The sequence below is a fragment of the Aquarana catesbeiana genome, linkage group LG01 (genome assembly GCF_042186555.1).
Source record: "Aquarana catesbeiana isolate 2022-GZ linkage group LG01, ASM4218655v1, whole genome shotgun sequence".
In the NCBI taxonomy this organism is placed as follows: domain Eukaryota; kingdom Metazoa; phylum Chordata; class Amphibia; order Anura; family Ranidae; genus Aquarana; species Aquarana catesbeiana.
Genome location: NC_133324.1, coordinates 58795819 through 58814065, shown reverse-complemented (window position 1 = coordinate 58814065; position 18247 = coordinate 58795819). Strand labels below are relative to the sequence as shown.

The window sequence follows — 18247 nt, the reverse complement described above, 5'->3', positions numbered from 1 at the left end:
AATGCACTTTTTAACCTATCAAAAAGTGTTTTCCAGTGCTAAAAATTTCATCTGATTTCTAAATTGCTGCATTTGTAAATTCCAAAAGCCAGTATAAAGGAATAGTAGTTGGTAAAAAAAAAAGCACTTGTGGGTTTAACCAATCTTGTTTTTTGTACAATTCTCCTTTAAGGGGGCGTGGCAAGGGGTATGTCCTATGCCTGCATACTTTTGCTGATAGGTGTCCCTCATTGCCATCTCAAAAATTTGGAAGGTGTGGTTAATGCACATGTGTTGATGACTGTTATGTGGTGTGAGCGTTGCATCATCAAAATGATTAGGCTGCCAATGCGCCAAAAAATGGTGGGTGCGTCATTCCCGGCAGTGCACCGCACGGTAGTGTGATGCTGGTGTTGCGCTGCGTCACACATCCGTCTTCAAGCTGCAACGGGGAACGAAAGGCACCGCATCGCACCAATGTAACATGCATCGCTTATGACTGCAGCGTGATGGTGTGGATGGGCCGAACTGTCATCAAGTGAGGAATGACCCTTTAAGCCGGTGCTGAAAGAACAGCAGACATTGTGGGACAGAATGCATTGTATTGTCTGTTATGCTCTGCTATCCATTGTTATTCTGTGTGAGTCTGTACCTGCCGCTTGCGTCACTCCCCGTCTTCACTGCTCCGTCATCCGTGAAATTAAAGATCCTAGTCCAATTTCCCAACTCCTCTCCGCTCTGCCAGCTAAACTGCAGGCCTCTAGTAAGAAAAGCAGGCAATTTACAATGCGCTCCTCTAGGCTCATATCGCAGTATTTTTACATTGGAAATGTACAGCAGAATTTTTGACAATCATTGTAAGCATGTATATAAGAACCGTCTCCAACGTTCCTGCAAATCTGAGGCTGGAAGGCAGGGCAGCAAAATAACCAGATTTTTAATTAGTATTTATTACCTGTATTGTTATCTTACACTTGCAGGGTCCATTCATACTGTCCCCATGTGTCTTAAAACAGTAGTCCCCAACCTTTCTGGAGCCAGGGACCGGTTTCACGGCAGTCCATTTTCCCAGGGACTGGGGGGGGGGGGGGTTGGGTTAGGGGCTATTCACAGAGTCTGCCCCACTTTACAGCACAGTCCCACCTTTATATCAGTGTCCTCAGTTTCCCTTCACATCACTGCCCCTCTTTACATTACAGCCCCCCTTTATATTACAGTGCCCCTTTACATCACAGCCCATTACAGTGTCCCCTTTACATCACTGCCCCTCTTTACATTACAGCCTCCCTTTATATTACAGTTCCCCTTTACATTACAGTGCCCCTTTACAGCACAGTCCCCCTTTATATCAGTGTCCTCAGTTTCCTTTAACATCACAGCCCCCCTTTACATTACAGCCCACTTTATATTACAGTGCCCCCTTTACATCACAGCCCATTACAGTGTCCCCTTTACATCACAGCCCATTACAGTGTCCCCTTTACATCACAGCCCCCTTTTTACATTTCAGTGCCCCCTTTACAGCGCAGTCCCCCTTTATATCAGTGTCCTCAGTTTCCCTTCAATTACAGACCCCCTTCACATTACAGACCCCCTTTACATTACAGCCCCCTTTTAGATTACAGTGCCCCCTTTACATCACAGCCCCCCTTTACATTACAGGAAGAAAATAAAAAAGCGCCACTAAGTGTAGTACTTAGGTGCAATTTATTATGGCCCCCATAATGGGTTACTCACAAAAAGGAGATGGCTGTGGGGGAGCGGAGATGGCAGCCCCACAGAGTGAGGCCCAGAGTGAGGCCCAAAGTGAGGCCCAGCGCACGAGGATTAGACGGGCAGACCCCCCAGAGAGTACCTATATTGAAGAGCCTGTATACCATCTACTTTTTGTGAGTAACCCATTATGGGGGTCATAATAAATTGCACCTAAATACTACACTTAGTGGCGCTTTTTTTCTTTTCTTCCTGGCTGTTTATTACAGAGTGAGCTGTGCTCTGGATCGCAAGCTGACACAAATGTATGGACTTCCTTTACGAGACTTATACTACGAACATTTCTGATTAATATTTGTGTGTTTGCCTTTGCGCCTATTACCCAGTTTAATTGTTACCCCTTTACATTACAGTGCCCCCTTTACATTACAGTGCCTCCTTTACATCACAGCCCCCTTTACATTACAGTGTCTCCTTTACATCACAGCCCCCCTTTACATTACAGTGCCCCCTTTACATCACAGCCCCCCTTTACATTACAGTTTCCCCTTTACATCACAGCCCCCCTTTACATTACAGTGCCCCCTTTACATCACAGCGTCTCCTTTACATTACAGTGCCCCCTTTACATCACAGCCCCCCCTTTACATTACAGTGCCTCCTTTACATTACAGTGCCCCCTTTACATCACAGCCCCCCCTTTACATTACAGTGCCTCCTTTACATCACAGCCCCCCTTTACATTACAGTGTCTCCTTTACATCTCAGCCCCCCTTTACATTACAGTGCCCCCTTTACATCACAGCCCCCCTTTACATTACAGTGCCCCCTTTACATCACAGCCCCCCCTTTACATTACAGTGCCTCCTTTACATCACAGCCCCCCTTTACATTACAGTGTCTCCTTTACATCGCAGCCCCCCTTTACATTACAGTGCCCCCTTTACATCACAGCCTCCCTTTACATTACAGTGCCTCCTTTACATTACAGTGCCCCCTTTACATCACAGCCCCCCCTTTACATTACAGTGCCTCCTTTACATTACAGTGCCCCCTTTACATCACAGCCCCCCCTTTACATTACAGTGCCTCCTTTACATCACAGCCCCCCTTTACATTACAGTGTCTCCTTTACATCGCAGCCCCCCTTTACATTACAGTGCCCCCTTTACATCACAGCCTCCCTTTACATTACAGTGCCCCCTTTACATCACAGCCCCCCTTTACATTACAGTTCCCCCTTTACATTACAGTTTCCCCTTTACATCACAGCCCCCCTTTACATTACAGTTCTCCCTTTACATCACAGCCCCCCTTTACATTACAGTGTCTTCTTTACATTACAGTGCCCCCTTTACATCACAGCCCCCCCCTTTACATTGCAGTGCCCCCTTTACATCACAGCCCCCTTTACATTACAGTGCCCCCTTTATATCACAGCCCCCCTTTACATTACAGTGCCCCCTTTACATCACAGCCCCCCTTTACATTACAGTGCCCCCTTTACATCACAGCCCCCCTTTACATTACAGTGCCCCCTTTACATCACTGCCCCCTTTACATTACAGTCTCTCCTTTACATTACAGCCCCCTTTACATTACAGTGCCCCCTTTACATCACAGCCCCCCTTTACAGTGCAGGGATATATTTTAGAATTTGTATTTATTTATTTATTTTTATACTACTGATGGCTTATAACATGAGTGCGGAGGGCAATCTGACACTAATGGATGCTGGGGGGGACTGACTAACTGCCACTGACATCATCAGGTGACATTAATATCAGTGATCAATGATAATAATATGCACTGCCACTGTACTAATGACACTGGGTAGGAAGGGGTAAACATCTAGGGTGATCAAGGGGTTAAATGTGTGCCTAACTATGTGTAATGTGTGTGATATGTGCTGCTTTTACTAAGGATCTTGTTGTTTTTTTTCCCTAGCAGGGATCAGTGGGTGCCGGCGACCAATCATTGACCAAGACCTGGTGATTGGCTTGTGCTGTGACGAATCACAACACAGACGGGCAGGCATGTGTGCACGCCCCCCTGCCCGGGCATTTGGATCACATATTAGGTATGGGATGCAGGGCAGGGCAGCCGCTTTGCCGCCGTACATCCTCATAATGCGGTCGGCAAGCCGTTAAGGTGACAACGCTGCTCCTTCCTAGATACAGTACAATGAGTGAGTGTTGTCACCCTAGCACAGGAAGTATTTTACTGGCCAGGTCACAAAGTGAAAGTAAAGGGAGAAAAAATGATAAACCAAATCACTCACCTTCCTCATGTAGCACCCTCATGGTTAGGCAGGGTTGCTAGTTTATTTACCTGCCAGGTATAGTTGCCTTGGCCAATTGATAGATCAATTGATTCCACCCTAATTCTGGAACTGCTGCACTTCTCTCTTCCGTCACTAGATGGCCGGGTATCTGGTGGTGGCATTAGATAAGACAAGGGCATTTCAAGGACAGATTAGGAATAGATGGGGTATCTCAGCCAATGGGCAGGGGTCTTCTTGGGTCCCTTGGCCTGCTGGGAGAGCCTACTTATTTGGGTGAGGTCAGATGATTGGGGTTCTGTGCCACCTGGATGGCTGTCTGGCTGGATGTGTGTTGTGCTGTCCCGGGCTTCTAGGCCAGAGCCTGAGGCCTATCCCGGGAGCATCTGGCTGCTAGGCTGTCTGAGGCAGTGGTGTATTTAGGTTTTGTGCTGCCTTAGGCCTGACTAAACTCATGCACCCCCCTAATTTAAATACGACCCACCCCTTGCTGCTGAGGCCACACCCCTTCCTGTTTAAGACCCACCCTATCATCTGTAAACCACACCCCTTCCTCTTTAGGCTCATTTGGCACCTTTCAGGGGAGAGGGGGGAACAGGTACCTGTTTTTGACAGGTACCCTTCCCCACTCCCTGGAGACTGCAACTAAATGTGGACTGTTTAAAGGGTTTGCATTGATTTTAGCATGCATGGAACACTTTGCACATGCCAGTGGCGGCTGGTGCTCAAAATTTTTGGGGGGGTGCAAACAAACTAAGAAATTCAGAAAAAAAGACATCAATTGCAGCCTCACTGTGCCCCATCAAATGCAGCCACTGTTCCATCAAACGCAGCCACTATTCCCACCAAACGCAGCCACTATTCCCACCAAACACAGCCACTATTCCCACCAAATGCAGCCACTGTGCCCACCAACTGCAGACACTGTGCCCACCAAACGCAGACACTGTGCCCACCAAGCGCAGACACTGTGCCCCATCAAATGCAGCCACTGTTCCATCAAACGCAGCCACTATTCCCACCAAACGCAACCACTGTGCCCACCAAACGCAACCACTGTGCCCACCAAACGCAACCACTGTGCCCATCAAACGCAGACACTGTGCCCCATCAAATGCAGCCACTGTTCCATCAAACGCAGCCACTATTCCCACCAAACGCAGCCACTGTGCCCACCAAACGCAACCACTGTGCCCACCAAACGCAACCACTGTGCCCATCAACTGCAGCCACTGTGCCCACCAAACGCAGACACTGTGCCCCATCAAACGCAGCCACTGTGCCCACCAAACGCAGCCACTGTGCCATCAATTGCAGCCACTGTGCCATCAAACGCAGCCACTGTGCCCACCAAACGCAGCCACTGTGCCCATCAATTGCAGCCACTGTGCCCATCAATTGCAGCCACTGTGCCCACCAAACGCAGCCACTGTGCCCACCAAACGCAGCCACTGTGCCCACCAAACGCAGCCACTGTGCCCATCATTTGCAGCCACTGTGCCATCAAATGCGGCCATTGTGCCCCATCAAACGCGGCCACTGTGCCCATCAATTGCAGCCACTGTGCCCATCAATTGTAGCCACTGTGCCCATCAATTGCAGCCACTGGGGCCCACCAAACGCAGACACTGTGCCCCATCAAACGCAGCCACTGTGCCATCAATTGCAGCCACTGTGCCATCAAACGCAGCCACTGTGCCAAACGCAGCCACTGTGCCCATCAATTGCAGCCACTGTGCCCATCAATTGCACCCACTGTGCCATCAAATGCAGCCACTGTGCCATCAAATGCAGCCACTGTGCCAAACGCAGCCACTGTGCCCATCAATTGCAGCCACTGTGTCACCAAACGCAGCCACTGTGCCCACCAAACGCAGCCACTGTGCCCATCATTTGCAGCCACTGTGCCATCAAATGCGGCCATTGTGCCCCATCAAACGCAGCCACTGTGCCCATCAATTGCAGCCACTGTGCCACCAAACGCAGCCACTGTGCCCATCAATTGCAGTCACTGTGCCTTTAAACGCAGCCATTGTGCCCCATCAAACGCTGTCACTGTGCCCCATCAATTGTAGCCACTGTGCCATTAAATGCCAACACTGTTCCCAAAAAAATCTTATAATTTATTTAATAACTTTACCTGCTGTTCTGCGAGGTTCCCTTGTGCCTCTCTCTCTGTTTATCTTTTCCTGACGTCACTGCCAGACCCTGCCCCAGTGCCAAGGAGAAGGGTCAAGCAGTGTGGAGGAGGGTAGGCGGAGCATAAGGCTCCACCTCCGCCAATCATCGGCCGCTTATGGGGGCGTGAGTCACACGCCGCCCCCCGCATGAAAGAAAGTCCCCCCACCCGTCTTCCTGATTCCCGGCTCCCGCGCCCGCCCCCGCACATATGCAGCCCACGGCAGCAGCCTTGCTGTAGCGGGTGGCGCTGCTGTGTATGGGCGTGCTTGTCAGAGGGTGGAGGGGCGTGAGCTCTGCTAAGCACGCCCATACACACGCCCCTCCACCCTCTGCCAAGCACGCCCATACACAACAGCGCGGCTACAGCAAGGCGGCCGCCGTGGGCTGCCTGTGTGCGGGGGACGGCCGCGGGAGCCGGGTATCAGGTGGGGGGACTTTCTCTCATGCGGGGGGCGGCTTTTTTTGCCGCCCCCCGCAAAGTGCCGCCCTAGGCCTAGGCCTTGTCGGCCTAGGCCAAAACACAGCCCTGGTCTGAGGGCCTATCCAGAAGCAAGAAAGCAGCGTAGGGTTGGGACTGCGGCTTGCAGTCCAACCAAAAGTGACGGTTCCGCCGGCCGGAGAACCTGTCATAGTCGGAGGTAGAGGAGAAGCTGTCACCACTAAGGGACCATCCACCTTATTATCAGGGACCACAGTGAGTAGCTGGGACCCAACCAGCGGAGGAGATGCCTGCAGAACAGCCTTGTGTGTCAAGCCAGGGACCGAGCAGGCCAGTGGGGTGAAGCTTGAGGAGTATCTATGAGTGCCAAGCCAGCAGAGAGGCGGGGGTGACGCTTGAGGAAGATACTCAGTGAGAAGGTTGGAAGAGCTCAAGGGATCCAGTGGCAGTGGATTAGGAAGTCTAGTGAGAGATACTGGGAGCTCAGTGGAGTGAAGATCTACAAGAGGTGATTGTAGAGGAAGTACAGAAGTTCGTTACAACTTGTGTTAGAAACTGTAATAAGAATGTGGCCATAGGAGACAGCAATCCTACATATGCAGACGTGGTGTCCTGCTGGGGGCCTTTCCCTGCATGGCTGTCTACCTATAGAAGTCTCGGAGTCTGCTAATTACCACTGCAACTACTTAAGGGTGTCCTGGCCCTAACCCTCTCTCCCACAGTTCTGTTCAAGAGAAAATAAATCTCTTTGCATTCAAGAAGTGTCTGGCGCCCATGAATCTACCCTGCATTACACCCACCATGCCCTGTAACCCACTCTACACTGAAGAATGTCAGCTATCCCTAACTCTGGAGGTTCTCATTAAACCAAAGGGGACCCGGGACCTTGCTACACATATTTAAAGTGGAACTAAAGTTTAGCAGTCAGGCCTTTTATTGCAGAAGAGACATGCAATGCTTCTTCAATAAACTACACCTACCTGCCTGCTCACAGTGATCCCCAGACTGTAACCTGAGCTTCGCAGGCACAGCTCAGCTTACAGCAGCCAGCCAATCCCTGTGTGGCAGAATGACTTGCTTCCGCTCATGCATGGGAGTGATGTCATCTGGTGCCAGCCAATGAAGGTGGCTGAAAACCCGGCACACAGAAGATCCTTGATCCGGGGAGGGACCATTGGAAAGGTATTAGTCCTTTAGTTCTGCTTTAAAGCGGAGTTCCACACAAAAATGGAACTTCCGCTTTTCTGAACCCTCCCCCCCTCCGGTGTCACATTTGGCACCTTTCAGGGGGGGGGGGGGTGCAGATACCTGTCTAAGGCAGGTATTTGCACCCACTTCCGGCATAGACTCCCATGGGAGTCTATGCCTCTTCCTGTCCCTCCGCGCTGTCTCCAGGGAAACACACAGCTCCCAGGAGAGAGCGGGGACCAGTTACGATGCGCAGCGCCACTCGCGCATGCGCAGTAGGGAACCGGGAAGTGAAGCCGCAACGCTTCACTTCCTGATTCCCTCACCTAGGATGGCGGCGGCAGCTGCCGAGAACTGAGCGGGTTCTCAGCGTCCCCTGCCGACATCGCTGGACCCTGGGACAGGTAAGTGGCCATTTATTAAAAGTCAGCAGCAGCAGTATTTGTAGCTGCTGGCTTTTAATATTTTTTTTTTTGGCGGTTTAGGTGGACCCCCACTTTAATAACTGGTATGCTGCAATATATTACATGGTTGTTGGTAGGTGTAGATATATTTTAAAGAGGTTGTATACCTTCCTTTTATGATTTGTACCTACAGGTAAGTCTATAATAAGGCCTATAGGTACTGTAAATATCTCCTAAACGTGCGCCGTTTAGGAGATGTTTACTGTATACTGCGCCGATGATGTCATCAGCGAATGCCCCCTGAAGGAACGGCTGCCCGTGCCATTTCTTCAGGAGCGTGTGCCGCGAGTAATGTCACATGGCTCCGGCCAGTCACACAGCCGGAGTATGTGGCCCCGGAAGGAAGACTGGCGAAGATGGATGCTGCCTGCTGCGGGGACGACGCGGGCTTCGCTTGCAGGTAAGTGTCACATAATGTGCTAGTATGCAATGCAAACTAGCACATTATGCCTTTACTTTGCATGGAAGAAAAAAAAAATGGGAAAAAAACCCCTGGGTTTACTTCCTCTCCCATTAAATGCATTTTTTGGTGCATGGACAAGTTTTGCATTGCATTGGCCAATTAAAGTTTTACTAAACCCAGGAGCCTTCGTTCACTATATCTGGTCTCCCACAGTACACAGAACATGGAAATGCAATTATTTTAGTAAATATAAACTGCTAAATACCTTTTCTCATCAGCAGTATACAGCAGTCCTGTGACTTCTATCAGTGTCTGGTTAAAGCTTGTAGGAGGAGTTTTCATTCTACTCTGATTGTCCTATGAAGTTGCAGGACCCCTGACCCTCTGTCTGGACAGTGCTGATCACATGCACCCTCCCAAAAATAAAAAAAATAAATCTCTAGCAATACACACAAAACTGAGCATGTGCAGAGTGCCCCCAAGGCTCTGTACGATCAGGAAATGGATTGGGGACAGTGGTAGAAGGGGAGGATCAGAGAAGACAGGATCAAACAGCCTTTTTACACAGTGCAGAGGATTAACCCCTTGGGTGTTGCAGTAGGTATAACAAGCATGATTTACTGCATATACAAACTGATTTTACTGTTATAGGTTTAGTAACACTTCAGTTTTTCTATTAGCCATCTATGTGCGTCCAAACACCAAGAGAAAAAAACGTTATTTATTTCCAACATGCAATGCATGTGAATTTAAAAGTATGTGTTGTGGGGTTTCAAAGTGTAAATTGCATTGTTTCCTGCATTGACATGCAATGGAAGCCCAAAAGAAGATGGATATGCATTGCTCAATAATGCACACAAAATTGCAGGGAAATGTGCGGGGTGAACAAGAGTGAATCAACAGACTCTTAAAAATTATAATTTTTGGAAAATATTCAAGCTTTATTTTTTTGCCATTGAGAAATGTGGACACCTGGGGTGCTGTGTCTATGGTACGATTATGGTATGTGTCTATGGTATGGTAAGAATAAATCCCCATACACACTATTAGATTTTAGATTTTTTCTATTAGATTTTCTGCAGATTTTTATCTTCAGATTTACCAAAACCATGTAGTGCAAGGGCCTGCCTGATTGCATGCAAATTGAAACTCTAATGCCGCGTAAACACGACCGGTTTTGCCGTCGGAATAAACGCCGAAGGTTTCTCCGACGGAACTCCGAAGGAATTCCATTCAAGCTGTCTTGCCTACACACGGTCAAACCAAAGTCCGACCATCCAGACGTACAACGCGTACGACGGGACTAGAAAATGGAAGTTCAATAGCCAGTAGCCAATAGCTTCCGTCTCGTACTTGCTTCAGAGCATGCGTCGAGCATTAGCGCAATAGCGCCTGCAAACCGCCCCAGTGTGAAAGGGCTCTAAGAGTCTTTCATAATGTTTTTTTTTTTTCAGCGGTTTACAACCGCTTTATGGCCTGGCTAGTAAATAGTTACATATTTACATAGTTAGTCAAATTGAAAAAACACAAGTCCATCCAGTTCAACCAAGAAAAAAATAAAAAACAATCCCATATGTCCAATCCTATACCCACAGTTGATCCAGAGGAAGGCGAAAAACCCCAGAAAAGCATGATCCAATTTGCTACAGCAGGGGAAAAAATTCCTTCCTGATCCCAGAGAGGCAATCGGATTTTCCCTGGATCAACTTTACCTATAAATGTCAGTACCCAGTTATATTCTGTACATTTAGGAAAGAATCCAGGCCTTTCTTAAAGCAATCTACTGAGCTGGCCAGAACCACCTCTGGAGGGAGTCTATTCCACATTTTCACAGCTCTTATGCCCTGTACACACGGTCGGACATTGATCGGACATTCCGACAACAAAATCCATCTGATTTTTTCAGACGGATTTTGGGCCAAACTTGTCTTGCATACACACGGTCACACAAAGTTGTCGGAAAATCCGATCGTTCTGAACGCGGTGACGTAAAACACGTACGTCGGGACTATAAACGGGGCAGTTGCCAATAGCTTGTTTCGTCTCTTAATTTATTATGAGCATGTGTGGCACTTTGTGCGTCGGATTTGTGTACACACGATCGGAAATTAAACGATTGGATTTTGTTGTCGGAAAATTTTATATCCTGCTCTCAAACTTTGTGTGTCGGAAATTCCGACGGAAAAAGTCAGATGGAGCCCACACACGATCGGAATTTCCGACAACACAATCCGTTCGCACTTTTTCCATCGGAAAATCCGACCGTGTGTACAGGGCATTACTGTGAAGAAACCTTTTTGGAGATGAAATATTTTTTCTTCTAGACGTAAAGAGTGCCCCCTTGTCCTCTGTGATGACCTATAAGTGAATAAATCAACACCAAGTTCACTATATGGACCACTTATGTATTTGTACATGTTGATCATATCCACCCTTAATCTCCTCTTCTCAAGAGGGAATAAATTCAGTTCCTCTAATCTTTCCTCATAGCTGAGCTCCTCCAGGCCTCTTATCAGTTTGGTTGCCCTTCTCTGCACTTTCTCCAGTTCCCTGATATCCTTTTTGAGAACTGGTGCCCAAAACTGAACTGCATATTCCAGATGAGGTCTTACTGATAGTAGCTCAGGACTTGAAATTCTGTAGATAGATAGATAGATAGATAGATAGATAGATAGATAGATAGATAGATAGATAGATAGATAGATAGATAGATAGATAGATAGATCTATAGATGTATTTTCTTGCTCCATGTGAAGTAGGGGTTCTTTAGAAGGACAGATAAAATAGAAGCCCCCCCTTGAAGTGAATTGTGGATATTTGTGAAGCTTTGTGTGAAAGTTCTTGAAGCTGAGAGGGAGAGACAAGTGAGTGACAAGTTATATGATTTCTTAAATTGTTTCCAGATATTGGGCCCAGTGCCTAGAACTCTGCTAAAGCAGCTCCGTAGAGATAGAAGCTAATTATATGCTCAGATCTTTCTATAATTCACATGTAGTCAGCGGAAGGCAACCTGGTAATTTACTGGGTAACAAGCGCACAATGTTTGAAAACCGACATTCCGACAGCTCTGGAATAAAAAGGTGTATTTGTGTCAACCGGTTTACATGAGCATATTTTTTTTTCCACTCGACATAATATGTACTGCTGATGTTTATCTTAAAAGGAGAACGCCAGTAGAAACTTTTTGCATCTGAAAAAAAATTTTAGAAAAAAAAACAACCCTTCCTGTGAAAAATATATATATATATATATATTTTTAATAGGGGTCACACAATTCATGTCAGAAGTTTCAAAAACTGGAGTTGTGCAAAGTCAATTCTTGCCCTCACCGTGTCAAAGCCATGCAGTATATTAGAACTAAAATAAAAGGTTTCCCATGGACCAATAAATGCTTTACTTGCTGCGCTTCAAGTGTCAGTCACGATGGTGCCCCCCCCCCCCCCCCCCCTTGCCTCCCAGTGATGTTGACAGGGCCATGGAGTTCTGCTGAGGCTAGAAAAAGGTTTGCTTCTCTTTGAGCTGCACGACTTCTGGTGCCCCCTTGAAGGTTTATGTAAGTCACCTCTGTGGCATTGCCAAAATTAATCCTGGTCAAGTGACCTTAAAATTGAGAGGTCCAGCATTGCTGGGACAGCCAAATCATCCTAAGTTCCAGAATGTTGATGAGAAACCAGACTTCTGCCAATGACCAAGTCCAGTGTACCAAGAGGGCATCTGGGACTCCATCCCAGCCTCACAGGCTTGTGTCCATCTTGAGCACCTTCCAAGACATTTGGGGGAGAGAAATGGATATCCATCATGCTAGGGCAAACCTACTTTTTCTGATCAGGTGAAAGGGACAATCCAGAGACTTGAGTCGGCTTGACCAACATGACCAGGTAGCATCAAGACCCAGACTCCCATGTAAAAGGGAATGGTGGGGCATTTCCTGGACTGTAGGGGCTGAATGTGGGAGAGGAGAGTAAGAAGAAAAAACAAAATTGGGCCTGGATACTCAAAGCAGTGGAAAGTTAGAGGAGGTCGGTTAAGAAACTCCTTTAATCTTCTCCTTTTCTGTAATAATGACCCCCTGAAAGAGGAGCTGCTAGAGAGCAATGTAAAGATCCACAAAGGATCCCCATTGAGAACGTCACCTATGATGAAACGCGTCTGGGAGGGCACGCACTGACGTCACCACGCTGTTGAGAGGAGGATGGGCTCCTTTGTTTACCGGCCGGCATTGATTTTATGCGATCTTTTTATCTACATAAATGTAAGTGCAATGCCACTTCATTTTTAATAAATTGTCATGCAGTATCACGCTATGGTCAGTCTCTCTCCTTTTTGAGCCTATCCGGGTACATTTCCGTATGGTTATGAATCAAAGAGACGTTTAGGGGGTTGTCACTATCGGGTTCCATCCTGTGTTGTATCCAGCAGTCATCCTGGGAGACAGAGGCCGTGGCTGGGCTATAGCCAAACGCCCCTTTCTGCTTACTATCTGGTAAGCAGACATTTTACATGGTGGTCGGGCACTTTTATCTAGATGTGGAATCACTGTGGTGCTTTTCTACTATTCAAGTTGATGGACTATTTTCATCAATAGCGATTTTATTGTTTGGGCGCCATTCTTTATTTTTTAAATGTAAAGATCCACCCACTATAGTGGGGAAGACGGCAAGTGTTACAGTTTATGGCCCCTGGATACAACATTCTGGATGTAGATATCTGAAAAGTCCTGCACCCAGATCGTCGTGATAACCAACAAGCAACCCTACCCCACTTTGATAAGTGGGGGCACCCCGTCATTGTTCACAGCTTTGGTGGGCTTGGAGGTACAGGTCCTATGGCAGAAATATGAGCCAGTCTTATACCTGGAGAGAAATGAAAGGCAGGGCTGGGACAAGGGGTAGGCAGGAGCGGCAGCTTCCCTGGGCGCAGTGGGGATTTGGAGGAGGGGATTTGGACTAAGAGGGTAGATTTGAGTTAGGAAGGGGGATTTGGGGGAGGAGGTGGATTTGTGTTAGTAGGGATGAATGGGGGATTTGTGCTAGGAAAGGAAATTTGGGGGGGGGGGGGGGGTTAGTGCTAGAAGAGGGGATGGGGGGGGATTTGTGCTAGGATGGGGGATTTGGGGAGAGAGAGGATTTGATCTGGGAGCGGGGAAATAGTACTGGTAGAGGGGGAATTTCATTTGAGGAGAATTTTGGCTCGCAAAGGGTAAGTGTGAAGATTAGTGCTCAATTTTTTTTGGAGGGGAGGGAGGGGATTTTTGCTAACTCATAATGCTCATACATTTTGTGGGGGGACGCCGTTTGACATCTTTGCCCTGGGCACTGCAGTAGATGACCTTGTTCCGGAACTGATGTAAGGCACTCTGTCAATGATCTAGAAAGCTGCAAGGTGGAAGTCACAAGAGCAGCTAGTAAACTTTCTAGAAGTAATGATGTGAAAGCAGCAAATGAAAAAATAAAATAAATGGTTAGAGCACAGAGAAGAGATTCATAACCTAAGGACACTAGCAAAAAGTATACGCCTTGCTGGGAGTGGTAGGGGTTGTTTGACAGTGTCCAGTTACCTATAGGTAGTAGCAAATTCCATAGCCTAAGACAGGGGCCTCCAAACTTTCTAAAGAAAGGGTCAGTTTACACTCCTTCAGACTTTAGGGGCACCAGACTGTGCCCAGTGGGAGTGAACAATGCCCTTTGGTAGGGGGAGAAATAGTTGGTGTCAGTGGGAGGAACAGTGTACCATTTTTGTTATCAGTGGAAGGAATTATGCCCCATTGTTGTGTCAGTGGAAGGAATAGTGCCCCATTGCTGGTGTCAGAAGAAGGAATAGTGCCCCATTGTTGGTGTCAGTGGAAGGAATAGTGCCCTATTGTTGGTGTCAGTGGCAGGAATTATGCCCCATTGTTGGTGTCAGTGGAAGGAATAATGCCTCAAAGGCTGAATAAAGGCAAGCAAAAGGCTGCAGCTTGGAGACCACTGGTCTAAGACAAAGATCCTGTGTCCTGTATTTTTAATTAAACCTGTACCCACCTTTTTTCTTGAAGTCTGATGACATCACAAGAGGTTCCTCTTCATTTTTTCAGCAACAGGTATTATTCCAGGACTACCGCCGCGTACACACGACCAGTTTTTACGTCAGAATAAACTCTGACGGTTTTTTCAAAGGAGTTCCGACGGAGTTCCGCTGAAACGGACTTGCCTGCACATGATCACACCAAAGTCCGATCGTTTAGAACGCGATGGCGTACGACGGGACTAGAAAAAGGAAGTTCAATAGCCAGCAGCCAATAGCTGCCCTTGCGTCGTGTTTGGTCCGTCGGAACAGCAAACAGACGAGCGGTTTTCCTGATAGGAACTGCTTCTGTCGGAAAGATTTGAAACATGTTCTATTTCTAGGTCCATCAGAATTTTCGAAAACAAAAGTCCGATAAAGCCCACACACGATCGGAATGTCTGATAGAATGATTCCGTTGGACCTTTTCTGCTGGAAAGGACGGTCATGTGTTCGCGGCATTAGAGGCTCATTTGTGAGTCCAGTCCAGGAGAACTTTGAGCCCAGTCTGCGTGATGACATGCTTTTTTTTTTTTGAGGTGGGGTGTAAACAATAGATTGGGCTCAAAAAAATGAATGACAGAGAATTGTTCTGCCCTGAAGAGGACCGCTAGCCAATGAACAGAAGAGGTAGACTGGCACGACGCTGGAGTGTGCAGTAAAGGTTGGCACTATTTTCTTCATTTTTTTTTTTTATAGGAAGAGTAACAATAATTATTTAAGTTCTACTTTAATTATTATTATAAATTAATCCCTTTATTTTTATTTTAAATTATTGAACCATTCCACGATGAACAGAAAGACTTGCGAATTTCAGTATCCAGAAATGACTTTGCCATTCAAAAAGCACAGTTATCCTTTAAACGCTGGGGAGTTATTTGTAACAGTCATGAATATACTAAAGATCTTTTTTTTTTTTTTTCTTTTCTCAATAGGCATTCAAAAAATTATAAATAAAACGAAATAACAAAGCACGCACAAGCCTTTTCCAGAGACTTTTCTCCCATGCAGGGTGTGTGGGAGCAGGTGAGAGAATTTCGTGTCCTCAGCACACAGATGAAGCACATGACCCAAGGCTCGCTCCTAAAGGAAATTGCATCTCTTTTTTTTTTTTTTTTTTTTTTTTCCGGCTGAAAGTGAGAGAGCTAATCTAAGTGACTCTAAACCCTACAGATAAAGGTGTTTTATGTGGAGCTGAATTCAGCTCACTGAAAGAGCTTATTAATCAAGAAAAAAGAAAAAAAAGGCATCTGAAAAATACCGTAACTTGTTTTATCTGGCAAATGAGTCTAAAGCTGTTTTGTAGGCAACTGAGAAATTCTCTTCTCTGGATTCCTGCTGAATGTAGACATTTTTTCTTCCACAGGGATAACCGATGACATAAATAAATGTATTTCCTTGGCCAGTCCAAGTGCCTATGGCTCAAATTCCAGGAATGTGTGAGGTCCGTGTTGCTGAGGTTCTGAAAAATGGGTCTAATGAGAGCAAACTAAGGTGTCCAGATTTGTTGACCAACCAGACATTTACAGAATCAGTGAGTAGTTTGTTGGGAAGATGGGGGATTCTGCCCCTCCTGGGAGAAGTAGAGGAGAACATGAGGAAATTCTCCCTACATTGCAAAACAGAAGGACTTGCTAGAGACAAAACTCATAATATTTCAGTGGCCAACCAAGGATCCTTTGACTTCTCATGCCGCGTACACACGACCGGACTTTACGGCAAACTTGGTCCTGCGCACAGGAGTCCGGCGGACAATTTGATCGTGTGTGGGCCCCAGCTGACTTTTTTTCCCCAAAAGTTCGACGGACCTAGAAATGAAACATGTTTCAAATCTTTTCGACGGACTCGAGTCCGGTCGAAAAGTCCGCTAGTCTGTATGCTAGTCCGACGGACAAAAACTGACGCTAGGGCAGCTATTGGCTACTGGCTATGAACTTCCTTGTTTTAGTCCGGTCGTACGTCATCACATACGAATCCGTCGGACTTTGGTTGATTGTGTGTAGGCAAGTCCGTTCATTCGGAATTTCCGTCGTATGGTCCGTCGAAAAGTCCGCAGGACAAAGTCTGCCGTAAAGTCCGCTCGTGTGTACGCGGCATCAGACCTACTTTCTCAGGCACTCATGTCACCAGGTATCTTCAGGTCCTAGAAGAAGATTAAACTGGAAAAATCTCCACGCATTCCAGGCATTTGTTTCTGGATGCATACTGCCCTAAATGTTAGTACCCCACAAGCTTTCAGCCACTCATAGAGTTTTACAGGCTGTTGGCAGCGGAGCTGGATGATGTACCCACAGCTCCCAATTTCGAGGGACTGTCCCTGATTTGGAGCAAAGTCCCTCTGTCCCTCTTTCCTCCTCAATATAGTTGTATAGAAAAAGTATTAGCACTATAGTAGTAGTAGCACTATTTATCTATCAAAAAGTGCTTCCCAGTGCTAAACCTTCCATCCAATTTCTAAATTGCTGCATTTGTAAATTTCAAAGGCCAGTATAAAGGAATAGTAGTGGTAAAAAAGCACTTAACCAATCATTTTTTTGTACAATTCTCCTTGAAGGGGGGGGGGGGCGACGTACTGGATGTTTCCTATGTCTACATACATTTGATAATTGGTGTCCCTCATTCCCATCTCAGAAAGTTGGGAGGTATTGTGTACCTGTGCTTGTAGCCTGCACCAAAATGCTTGGATCTCATGTACTGGGGCATGTCCATGAGGCCTATAATGTTTTTTTTTTAATTATATAAATCAAAGTCTCACATACATGTTCATACTACCAGTTGTTTTCTCTTCCTGGATCCATGGGACTACTCTACCCACTGGCTTTCTTCCTGCTGAGCGTATTCATGCTCCCCCATTAAACCTGTTTTCCTACTTACAAGTACATGTCACAGCCTGAGGGCAGTGCTGGGAGAATGATTGACAGCAGATTCCATATGGAATCGTAGGAACAAAAACAATTTTGCAGCAAACAAAGCACACATGATATGTCCAATACTCCGAGTACTGCTATTCTCAAAAAGAGAGATGTACAGTGCCTTGCAAAAGTATTCTCCCCCCTTGGCTTTTTACATATTTTGTTACATTACAGCCTTTAGTTCAATGTTTTTTTAATCTGAATTATATGTGATGGATCAGAGCACAATAGTCTAAGTTGGTGAAGTAAAATTAGAAAAAATATATACATAAAACTATTTTTCAGAAATAAAAAACTGATAATAGGCATGTGCGAATGTATTCACCTCCTTTGTTATGAAGCCCATAAAAAGCTCAGATGCAACCAATTACCTTCAGAAGTCACATAATTAGTGAAATGATGTCCACTTGTGTGCAATCTAAGTGTCACATGATCTGTCATTACATATACACACCTTTTTGAAAGGCTCCAGAGGCTGCAACACCTAAGCAAGAGACACCACTAACCAAACACTGCCATGAAGACCAAGGAACTCTCCAAACAAGTAAGGGACAATGTTGTTGAGAAGTACAAGTCAGAGTTAGGTTCTAAAAAAATATCCAAATCTTTGATGATCCCTAGGAGCACCATCAAATCTATCATAAC

The 18247-nt window shown here is 46.4% G+C and overlaps 1 protein-coding gene across 2 annotated transcripts in view; it reads right to left on the bottom strand.

Moving 5' to 3' along the window:
- The window catches only part of ST8SIA5 (ST8 alpha-N-acetyl-neuraminide alpha-2,8-sialyltransferase 5), a 143554-nt gene that overhangs the window by 84053 nt on the left and 41254 nt on the right, over nt 1-18247 (bottom strand). The window contains exon 2 of one of the 2 annotated variants that reach the window (XM_073618986.1): nt 632-739. The exons of the other annotated variant lie outside the window; for it this stretch is intronic. Within the exon in view, the coding sequence (XP_073475087.1) occupies nt 632-739 (108 nt within the window). The remainder of the gene's footprint in view (nt 1-631; nt 740-18247) is intronic. 2 annotated transcript variants of the gene reach the window in all.